Below are 11,906 nucleotides of genomic sequence, written 5' to 3'. Positions count from 1 at the left end.
TCAGCCATTTCAAAACTTTCTTAGAATTGTACGCTCTTTAAAATTATTTTTATAAAAGGGTTTTTAAGTATGTCGCAAAAAGTTAAAAGCCGAATGCTAATCTCAGCCAATACTACCATCCTTTTAGTACACAAATCTCTTATTTCATAAGAACTGATAATTCAACAAGGGTTTTATCAACCTACCAAACCATGTAACGAACCGTAGAGATTTAGTATAGAGTTTCTCTGATACCAACCCATACACATACATTCACACATACAAACGAAGAAAAAAAAACCACATATACATTCAATATGAAACATGCAGAGTCATAATCGCATACAGTACGTTCAGATGCACAAGCACAGTTCCAAATAAGAGGTTCTATAATTTATCCTATATAGAACTTCTTTGAAAAGGACTAACAATATTCACACATGTGTAGTACAACACGCATACATTCGTGCAATACATGCTCATTGAATCATAATTATCTTAATTTACTATTATGAACACGTAGCCTCTCAGGTTGAATTCCTTTTTCTTTTCTTTTCTTTTTTTTTTGCTATTCCCTTTTCTCTCCTTTGCTTTGAGTGGACAAGTTGGGTAAAAAAATGCAAGTTGCTACTGTGTGAATGGAAATTAGAGAGCACTGAGAACTCTGAGAAGCGTTTTATGATAATTAAGTGTTTCAACATACACGTACATTGCATAAGACTATTCATAGATTATTGTCATGTATCTTGACAATAAACAATCAACTAAGAGATTCCTTGTGTTTATCGTGCAATACGTGCTGACCCCAATGCATGACAGACGCCTGCCTATATAAATACCAAGAAATTTTACGTGTTTTTTTTTTATCTAAAGTGAGGTTATGAATGATAGTATTTGTAACAAATTTGCATGCGTGTACGAAGAGTTTGGAAATGCATGTTTTACTTATGTTTAAAGAAAACTTACTACACTTGAACCATAATGAAGCATTTTTAAATTCTCAATTCCTAATATCAATTACTACTTGAAAGTTCTTGTGGGATAGCAGAATGCTGATATCATCGGCGAATAAAGTGAACAACAACATGGGAGAAGTGTTAAAAATATCATTACACGTAATATGAAATATTATGATCCTTGAAGGTTTTTACATGGTGTTGACAATTGAGGAGAGGTTTTTGCAAGTGAACGTGAACCGCAAACCTTCGTCACGATCATCATAGTATTATTAATGTACATAATTCATCAAACAGAGTAATGGTCCCAGGACAGAGTCATACTATATGCACGTATAGTGGAACTCTGCAATGATGGACATCGGAGATTTTACTTTATCAACAGAGACATGTTGCCGAATTTGTGTGTGTGTGTGTGTGTGTGTGTGACATCTTTCTACTATTTCGTGAAATGCTCAGAATGGATACATATAATCATCGTAAATATCTATTAAAGTTTTAACCTCCACATATTATTTCATTTCACTAAGATATGGCAAGTATTCATTTCTATAACTTCCTTGAATACTATGACTTAGGATGCATTTTTAAAAAGGATCAATCTCACTCACACTTCTTTCATCTCAGTTCAGTTTCATTGCTTTTCCATCCAATAAAGAGTAAAACAAAATAAAATGGTTGCATTATGCTATCATATCTTTTGATCAATTTGCAAAAAAAAAAACCACCAAAACAAACAAAATACACAACCCGATTTGAATCGTACAGAACAATAGGATATAAAGTAGAATAATTCAGTATATCAATTTATACTCTTAAAAGTTTACAGAAAAGAAGCTGAACTGAAAAAAAATAATAATTTGTCAAATGTGCACATGAATGAGAGTATAAATCTCAATAAGACATTAAAAATGTGCATTCCCATACACATGCAATTGTTTTATAATGACATTGCATTCCATTGCATAAGATAAAGGAAATGTGTGTGCATGGTGAATGCAAATAGTAATTTAACATTCCCCTATTATGAACAGTGGAATTCCGTTAGAATATAGGCCTACCAGCTAGCAAGAAAATATATTCTTGTTCTGCCGCGAGTCCCAATGTGGCTGAGAAACGACGATGCTGTATATACATAGTTTATTTCACACATAATAATCGGTTTTCAAATATGATATTGTGTCTAAGAGACTGCTATATGTACATCTCGATTGCAAGCAAGAAAACTAGCGTTGAGATCATAGTTTGCCATTTTTCTTTTCTCTCTATTCCTTTAACTTTTTCTCCTCAACAATTCATTCAATCATGAATTGTTAAACAATTCATGATTTTAGCTTGGTCATACCATTTCTGGTGCTTAATAAAAGAAAATTTTGCAAATTAGTGTGAATTTGGCATTCTTAGATCACGTTCTTAAAAGTAAAGTCGACATGCATAGATGATTGAAGCAATTCACGGAATCAAGAGTTTCCCCCTTTACTCTGCTGTAATAAGCTTTCTGCAATTAATAGCGTCACGTTCATATCCTTTCAATATCAACTATAATTTCTGTCATAAATTATCACGTCGGATTTTAATGCAAGCACGTTGAAAACACTGATTTCCAGAGAGATAATGTTTTAGAAGAATCATCAATATTTCTGTGTTAACGATTCGTAGCAACGATATCATGGTTTAATGCGGAGATCGTAAAATCTCTGATAGACGGGCATGGCGAACTCGGCATACTCTGCAACTGTAGGTGACGGCTTTGCGGATTTCGTGGGATCGGGGGCTTTCCCGAAACCCTGACTATGCATGGCGTTGGAAAAGATCACCGTATTCTTCAGCACCTCATTGGCGATATCTCCCACGTCTGTACAATGCCAGTTGAGTTGGCTCGGGTCTACGCTGTCCCACTCGAGCATCTTGGGGGTGAACTCGATCCCCATAGCCTCGCAGTACTTCGGTAGGATGGTCTCTGGGTGGGAGACGAGATCATCCGCGTCGATGATGGGAGGAGAGGGTTGGCCGAATTTTGTTTGGACGTGTTTGTAGAAGTCTTCGAGGTCATGGTAGATGTTCTTGAAACCGTTTATGAAATCTGGCTCCGCACCGGGAATTGCTGTAACCAGTCGCTCGAGGGAACGAAACATCTTTTCGGGATGGCGAACGAGGAAGGAATGTTTATACTTAGCGTCGACGACGTCGAAGCTACCACGAATACCTTCCACCATCCCCTTCACGAAGAGTACTTTGGAGTTTGGGTAATCAGCATTCAGAATCGTGTCGATGTAGCTGTACGTATACTTGTCATTCAGCATACCTATATAATATGGCATACCAGGAAATGCAAAGAGTAACGCAAACTGTTATATTTGAAAATTTCAGATTTGTCTGCAGCATTCCAACAGATGTATTAGGAAAAGTATAATGTTACTCGATCGAAAAGGAAAATATGGAACAGAGATACAGTTTTATGGCGATACGCAACTGATGAGGGCATTTTGATAGGAAGGTCAATTTTGCGTCTACTGGGTACAGAGTGACGTAACAGTACCCGTCGTTACGTAAAGATTGTCCTTTCAACACCCATTCACACGCACACACAAACGTACATATTCAATATAAAACACCTGTATACATGCACACAGAATATAACCGTAGACAAGAAATGACTTTGATTTTGCCGACTCTTCCGTGGAGTATAACCACGTGACGACACGCTGCCGTAATTTGTTTAAGAACGAGATAAGTACTTATCAACTTCAATTAACTCTTTGAATAATCGACTAATACTATTGTCAAAATACTATATGAATATACGACTACTGCGTGAACGTAAAGAAATTATTTAAGAATCGCTACCTGTTTGGACTTGTGAAACTCCGGTAAATCTTATTCATGGAGGGTTAGAAGGAACATTTATATTCCTCTTGAAGGTATGAGAGTTACGGCTGGTCATTTATCATTCATCGAGGAGGCCGGCCTGTTTATCTTGAGGGCTCTCCACCACAGTACCCTATAGGCAGGTGCCTTGAATCGACCAGCAAGAACTAAAGACATGTTCAGGGATGTAGCTCGGGCATTTTCGGTCTATACGTTTACTGCTTCCGACGATTATAAGTGACGGACCTGTCACATAGAACTAGCATTATCTATTGGTACATTGATTATTGTAGTTGGACGTGTACGATATATATATATATATATATATATATATATATATATAACGAAGAATCAAGAAATAAACTAGTAATGCATTATTTCGCCAATAAGAATGAGTTTATTGTACTCAAATTTTCGGTGGGCCTCCACCTTCCTCAGGAGTTTCTTGATTCTTCGTTTGTAATATATTGGAGCCAATACGTGAATTCGCAACATTTTTTGGACCAAGACTATATATATATATATATATATATATATATATATATATATACTGGCATCAAAAGACTTAACCACAACATGGCGGGCGGTGCAAGAACAGTAAATCTATTGACATCAAATCTTGCACATTAATAGACGTGTCTATTAATGTGCAAGATTTGATGTCAATATATATATATATATATATATATATATATATATATATATATATATAATTACATGTGTTTTCTAAGTCCAATGTGCATGCATGCCTTGTGTGCGACATGTGTAATGATGGACTATAATTATAGTGGGCCTATACCTGGAATATGGTCTCCCCAGTGTATCTTTCTGTCCGGACCAAACGAGTAGCAGGCAAGGTAAGGCTCCCAGAACACCTCGGTATCTCCTCGAGCAGACATCGATCTCGCGAACGCGGTCGAGATCGAGCGTGGCGTACTCCAGATCATGAGGCGAGCTTTGTCGTTGGTTGATGATGCCATGGCGAACAGGTGTTGCTGTGAATTACGTATCCTAATGAAAACAAAAATCAGTCCTTGAGTATACAACACATAAACAGTCAAAGCAATACTGTATGATTCTGATGAAATATTTACAACCCAAGTTTATAGTACACAATGATATATAATGAGGAAGGAAAGGATGGTAAGTAGCTTGAAATATATGGACAAGATAAACAACTTCTTCTCTTTTGTGTAAACTGCGTTTCACTTTCATAAATTTGAAGACGTGCACGGGACAACACAAACATGTAGTTTTAACAAGAAAAGAGAGCCAGAGAGCGCGAGTGCGAAGAAACTGCACTGAGTGTGCTATCATTTATTCTAATAACTGAATTTCTGTTTAATGTTCTATGTAAGAAGATATATTTTATAGGTCTACACATTAAGGCCTCCAAAAATTTGTGTCAGTACTGTAGCAGATGATCTTTGCAATAGTCCTGACTCCTATGTAATTTCAGAAATAACCGGTGGTCGACGATTTCTAAAGTAACACAGAAGTTAGGTTGTGCCGCAAGCAAATTTACCTTGACTAGTCTTGAGAACAAAAATACCTACGTATTATCATTCTACCCTCGCGTATACAATAACATGCACGCTCTCATTACTATATCCGGAAAAACAGATGATGCTGTTATATGCAGTTATGTATATACAAAGAATGAACAAATGAATATAGGCCTAACTATAATCTTTGAAAAAGCAGACGGAAAGAGACAATTTTGGGGGTCATGCAAGTCCCGAAAGACCATAAAAAGCACATGGCTGTTCGTGTGTTTGTATGTGTGTGTGCGTGGACATCGACTATTTTCAGAAACAATGGTTGGTAAATGTTATCTTCTTGTATTTGCACATAAAATACTTCTGACAAACGCATTTTAAATGGAAACGGAAGTTTGAAGATGAGGTCGAAAGAATGCACTTATGGTTATAGAAAAATCTTGCAACTTCTCAAATTCGACTATTCTATATGCTTCTCATACCTCCGCATTAGTTTTAGATAATCTGGTCATTGACCATTTAGATATTATCCTTCACTTAATCAGTTTAAGCTTTGACCTTGAAACTGCGCAGATGCAGTTTCTGGAGATACATGGCATTTGTGGCGAAAATTACAAAAATCGACATTTCTCAAAATTCACCAACTTCCTGACAAAACGTAGGACGGCGATCACATCATTTTAATTCGCTTTTCACATTGATTATGATAATAATTTGAGCATGTATGATATTATGCTTTACAAGTTCTTTCCAATGCAACAACCAACCGCGAAAATCTGAAATATGACTAGGCAAGAGTTACGTCAGTGTGAAAGGTCAAGAAAAGTACAAACTCACCTCTTTAGCTCTGCGTTTGTCTTTCGTAGAAGGCCAGTGATAGCGACTGTTGCTTTTGTGTTGGCCAGGAGAAGGCGATGATGATCGGAACACCTTTCGTATGACACTTGTTTTTAGAAAGCCATTCGAAGCACGGGGTGTGTGTGTTTGTATCATAGGCCTACAGATTTAATAATCAACCATGCATCTTTTGCCACGTCCTAACTGCTCGTATTTCTGCATACAATAATAATATGATGACATTCCCCATCATGTATGGCTCATTTTTGTTTAAAAGATCACAGGTCAACGACGGGAGTTAGTGTACCGACAGATAACAAAGCATCGGAAACCACACGTCTATGAACAGCAAGATCGAGGCCTGTCTCGCTGTTCGAAGTCCATGATGTATTCGAGCAATGTTTGTCTGACCCTGTCAACACCACAATGCATGTACTCTGAACCCATTTAAGTGCCTCGATTATCCAAGTATGAGCATGGACTCCCCGTTTCTAAGGTTTTAAACATTATTATAAATGAAAATCGATATTCAGCCATGGCTCTATTACTACTTTACCGGAAGTGTTTTCACGGTCAGGTTGCTAGTAGGGCCTACGTATATACGATCGTGTTACTTCTGGCTATTTCCCTGTGTGATATATTTTTTATCTCTGGCGTATGGCGTGCGCGAACGAGCCGTTTCGTCTGTTTTTGTCGAACCCCGATCTATTTGACGACGATACCGACTGCGCTGCACGGTCTGTGAAGAGTGCGCAGATCCAGAACGCACGCACGCGACCCTGGCTGAGGTCAACGGCGATAATGTATGACTCACCATAGGAGTGCTCACAACCGTCTTCGCACTGTACTGAATGAAGACGCCAGTAAGAAGACGTGCGATGTCTTGTCAAATATTCCCACGGAATTGTAAAATTGTAGAAAGTGAAACAGGTTATTTCATTCTATTTAATCTCATAACTCCCTAAAAAAATCGACGTAAAAGAAGAAAGTGATGATAATGTCGATAAGATATTCTTCATTGAATACGCCGTCGCATACTTCACACTTCCAATGTATTTGTGACATGATAACTAGCAAAATATAATACAGATCCCAGAATTGTGTGTACTTTTAATCATATATTGGTATTAATGTGGTACAATCAGACGAACTAAATGTTTGGGTTTTTTTTTTTCAAAAATGGAGCTAAAAAGAAGGCTAGACAATAGGAAATTCAATGTTTCAAAAGTTTTAAGAAATAGTGATAATGAGAGCAACCACAAAAGAAGCCGAAAAAAAATCGTGGAATTTCTGGAAGGGATATACAACCTTTACGACGAGACACAAGACTACAATGAGGTTAACAGAGTTCCAGGCAACATAAAATGTCGTCTTTGATAGTCTTGATACATTTGTGCAGTTCATTTTTATTAACGATTTTAACATAGGAAAGAAATAAAGAGGTGAAACAAAGGAAAAGAGTGTCTGAGGTTTTCAAGAAGAGCACGTAAATCTTTGACAGTTCGAAGTAGGCTTATCACTAACCCTCCAAGTCCCCAAACCCCCAAATTAGCTTATAGGGCAGTTAAATCTGTACAGTACATAGTGCATTTATCACCGATTTTAACATAGGAAAGAAATAAAAAAGTGAAACAAAGGAAAAGAGCGTCTTGAGGTTTTCGAGAAGAACACGTACATCTTTGACGGTTCGAAGCAGGCTTATCACTAACCCTCCAAATCCCAAACCCCCCATATAAGCTCATAGACTAGTTAAATCTGTACAGTACATAGTGCATTTTATCAACGATTTTAACATAGGAAAGAAATAAAAAGGTGAAACAAAGGAAAAGAGCGTCTTGAGGTTTTCGAGAAGAACACGTAAATCTTTGACGGTTCGAAGTAGGCCTATCACTAACCCTCCAAATCCCAAAACCCCAAAATAAGCTTATAGGGCAGTTAAATCTGTATACAGTACAATCATCTCTCACTATCATGGGTTAAATTTCTCGTTATAAGTGTTCAGCTGTTTTGAAGTGACGTTGTCTTGGGTTCATAGACCATTTTTTATCATCATGCATGTTAAATGTCATGCACACTTCATTGACTCATGACGACCTCTCTCCAAAATGATATTACTGTAACACTGGCATTTTCTACACCTTCGATGGTAAGTGAACAGTAACATTACTTGTACTTGTCCTTTGCCTATTATAGTACTTTCTTATAAGTCTTTCCTTCTGTGAGAATCTGGAATTGTTCTTCTTTAAACCTGCTGTTCAAAAGACAAACGAAACAAATGTAACAATAATTGAGACGGTGAAGACAATATCAAAAGGACATGCTTGACGAGGATAATGGCGTCACATGCACACAATACAATACGATAGAGTATAATCCAGAAGACCTTTTCTTCTTTTGAATAACATGACACCTTGCAAATGAGTGTAGAATGTGCATTCTCATGTATATTCAAAAGTAAAGTCGACATACATCGGTGACGTGATATACGGACCAAGAGTCTTTTTCTCTTTCACCCTGTAGTATTAAGATATCATGCATGTAGCGTCGCGATAATTCCCGTTATCTATTACATTTTCTGTCATATCATGTCGTATTTTATACATATCATATGCTTTAAAGCATTGATTTAAAAGAAAATTCATATTTTTCTTCTTGAATAATCATTAACATTTAAGAGTTAACAATCCCTATAGCAATGGTATCATGGTTTAATGCGGAGATCATAAAATCTCTGATAGAGGGGCATGGCATACTCGGCACATTCTGCAACAATGGGCGACGGCTTAGATGATTTCGTGGGATCGGGGGCTTTCCCGAAACCCTTGCTTTGCATTGCGTTGGACATGATCACAGTATTCTTCAGCGCATCACTGGAGATAGCCCCCACGTCTGTACAATGCCAGTAGAGTTGGCTCGGGTCTACGCTGTCCCACTCGAGCATTTTGGGCGTGAAGTCGATCCCCATCGCCTCGCAGTACTTCGGTAGGATGGTCTCTGGGTGGGTGACGAGATCGTCCGCGTCGATAATGGGAGGAGAGGGTTGGCCGAATTTCGTCTGGACGTGGTTGTAGAAGTCTTCAAGGTCGTTGTAGATGGTTTTGAGACCATGTATGAAATCTACCTTCGCACCTGGAAGAGCTGTTATCATTCGCTCGAGGGAACGAAACATCTTTTCGGGATGGCGCACCAGAAATGAATGCTTAAACTTGGCGTCGACGATGTCGAAATTACCACGAATACCTTCCACCATCCCCTTGACGAAGAGTACCTTGGAGTTTGGGTAATCAGCATTCAGAATCTTGTCGATGTAGCTATATGTATACTTGTCATTCAGCATACCTGTATGACATGCCAGAAAATGTACAAATACAGGAAATTAAAACTATTACGTATTGTGTGAAAAATTCAGATTTGTGTACTATAACGCTACCCGATCGAAACGAAATATATGGAACAGAAATAATGACACTTACGCCGATACACAACAGAGTGCAGTCGACATAATTATATGCGAGACAATTTTGCTTATACTGGGCACTGAGTGACCTGGAGTACCTGTCTTTAGCTATAAAGAATGTTCTTTTATACCTATACAACCCACAGATATGAAGACACATGTGTGCACACGAAAACAAACACACAGACAAAACAAAATGTTTTACATTTGGATGGCCCTTTCCATGTAGTGCACATCCATACGATATTACGCTAACTTTGCCATTCTTGTTTAAGAGCTCCGAAATTATCAAACAAAGTCAATTAGGTCTAACCTCCTTTTCATTAGTATTGTCAAAATGATGTTTCTACAAGCGCTGTTTTTCTTTTGATGATCGGTCACAAAATTACAAGTTGAACTGAAAGAAATGAATTTAAATGGCGGTCAGTTTGCACTTTTAAAACAGTAAATTTTATCCTCGTGGACAGTGGAAGTTGGACGTAGAGGGGCTTAGTGGTGGCACATAGATTGCTTATAATGCGAGTTATGACTGATAGACACCCTAATTCATCACGCCTATAGAGACCTGCCAATAAGCCTATGACCTGTTTTCCTTAAAAGGGTTCTTATCAACGATGCTTGAGGCAAGCGCTACATAAAACATTGTTTGAAATGTACGAGCTTTGTTTTTTCATCCTTTTGTTATGAGGAATGAAGTTCATGTAGCTAGCTATGGCTACTTTCAGGGTCTATATTTATTACTTCATGCGATTATAACTGGCAGATTGATGACACAGCACTATAACACTATTCTATTTCTATCATGATTCGTCAGTCATGTACGAATGGAAAAAAGCCGGAAATCTGTGGATTAATACACGCGTCCTTTAATTACCTGGAATATTGTCTCCCCAGCGTATGGTTTGGTTCGGACCAAAGGAGTAGCAGGCAAGGTAGGGCTCCTAGAAGACTTCCGTGTCTCCTCGAGCCGACTTCGATCTCGCGAACGCGGTCGAGATCGAGCGTGGCGTGCTCCAGATCATAATGCGAGCTTTGTCGTCAGTTGAGGATGCCATGGCGGACGAACGTTAATATAGAATTCAGATCCTATAAAAAACAACAACAACAAAACCCAGGAAGAGATGAAAGATGTTTTGGTTTTGTCACTCCTAACACAGACTTTCATATGCCAAATTCATCTGTGCAATGTTTAAATCCGACGTGTGTATACCACACATTAGGATTATAATACAGTGTACATCAGAAATAAAAATAAACATTGTAATCCATGTTGCAACTTAGTTGCCCAATTGGCCACCAGGCCACTGCTCCTGTCGAGCAATATAAGTAATTATAAGTAATTTCATAAATTATCTTAACATAAAACTTTACTTCACTTTCATAACTCAGATGACATGAAGGGAAACGAATGTTAGACTTGCGACATTCGCATTCTTCGCATATCTTGTATGCCCCGTGGACAGCCCTTTAAATGGCAAAGCCCAACATTTGATATAACTAAAAAAAAAAAAAAAAAAAACCGGGGTGATAGTCCGATGATTTACCTTGGTTCAAAGGTCAATTTTGACTTTTATATAGAATGGATTTGTTACAATTACAAAATGTATGGCGAATCACCTAATGATATTGAGTCTAACTGGAAGATTATGGAAGGGTAACTTATTAGATGCAACTAAGAAAAATGTACCCAAACATAAAGTAATTGTTGGTCCTTGTGTACCATAGATTGATAGAGTGATGAAGAAAATATCTAGGAAGCGTAAGAAAATATATATGACACTGCTAAAGTAAAGAATCTTGAAGGCAAACTAGATAATTTTCTAGATAGTACAGTCTGCTATGTCGAAATATTGGGTCCCGTGAGATTTTCGTGCCAAAATTGATTTTTTTTTTAGCTAACTTGGTCAATTTGGGGGTGCTGAATCCAAAAAACTTTGGTTCCATTTTTTCCGACCACGTCTTCAGCCGTCATTTTGAATTTTAAAATGGCTGCCATAGCAAACTGTATTTTGACCCAATTCTCATAATGTGAGCATCATAGAAGGTTCAAATTTGATGCAAAATGCATGTTTATAACGTCAGACATTCTGATACATCATTTTCCGATACTGTAGATAGTTTTGATACAATTTTTAGGCAGCCATCTTGAAATTCAAAATGGCCGCCATTGCTAAATATATTTTACCCATATCTACGGTTGTAAGCATTATGGAAAGTATAAATTTGAGGCAAAAAGCATGCTTGTGATGTCAGACATGCTAATATATATATATATTTTTAAATGATGGATCACTTTCGTTGGCGGCCATC

The 11,906-nt window shown here is 37.7% G+C and overlaps 1 protein-coding gene and 1 pseudogene across 1 annotated transcript; both read right to left on the bottom strand.

Moving 5' to 3' along the window:
• Positions 1-1,803: 1,803 nt before the first annotated feature.
• On the bottom strand, positions 1,804-6,960 carry LOC139737063 (uncharacterized). Its single transcript, XM_071647741.1, has 3 exons — positions 6,140-6,960; positions 4,603-4,814; positions 1,804-3,240 (listed from the first exon to the last, which is right to left on the bottom strand). Exons 2-3 carry the CDS (start codon positions 4,781-4,783, stop codon positions 2,603-2,605), a joined length of 819 nt encoding a protein of 272 aa, XP_071503842.1. The 5' UTR covers positions 4,784-4,814; positions 6,140-6,960; the 3' UTR covers positions 1,804-2,602.
• A 1,880-nt stretch (positions 6,961-8,840) lies between these two features.
• On the bottom strand, positions 8,841-10,651 carry LOC139737062 (uncharacterized; annotated as a pseudogene).
• Between the last annotated feature and the right edge of the window lie 1,255 nt (positions 10,652-11,906).

The sequence above is a fragment of the Diadema antillarum genome, unplaced genomic scaffold (genome assembly GCF_040938485.1).
Source record: "Diadema antillarum isolate AM-2024a unplaced genomic scaffold, OU_Dant_1.0 seq00000678_RagTag, whole genome shotgun sequence".
NCBI classification, from domain to species: Eukaryota; Metazoa; Echinodermata; class Echinoidea; order Diadematoida; family Diadematidae; genus Diadema; species Diadema antillarum.
The sequence above is the reverse complement of the archived record's forward strand: the minus strand, read 5'-3'. Positions and strand labels throughout refer to the sequence as shown.

What these genes read in the sequence shown, in the direction of transcription:
- LOC139737063 (XM_071647741.1), bottom strand. Translation starts at nt 4,783, where the DNA reads ATGGCATCATCAACCAACGACAAAGCTCGCCTCATGATCTGGAGTACG. An exon ending in CTGGGGAGACCATATTCCAG is followed by an intron (nt 3,241 to 4,602) that starts GTATAGGCCCAC and finishes CATATTATATAG; the next exon opens with GTATGCTGAATGACAAGTAT.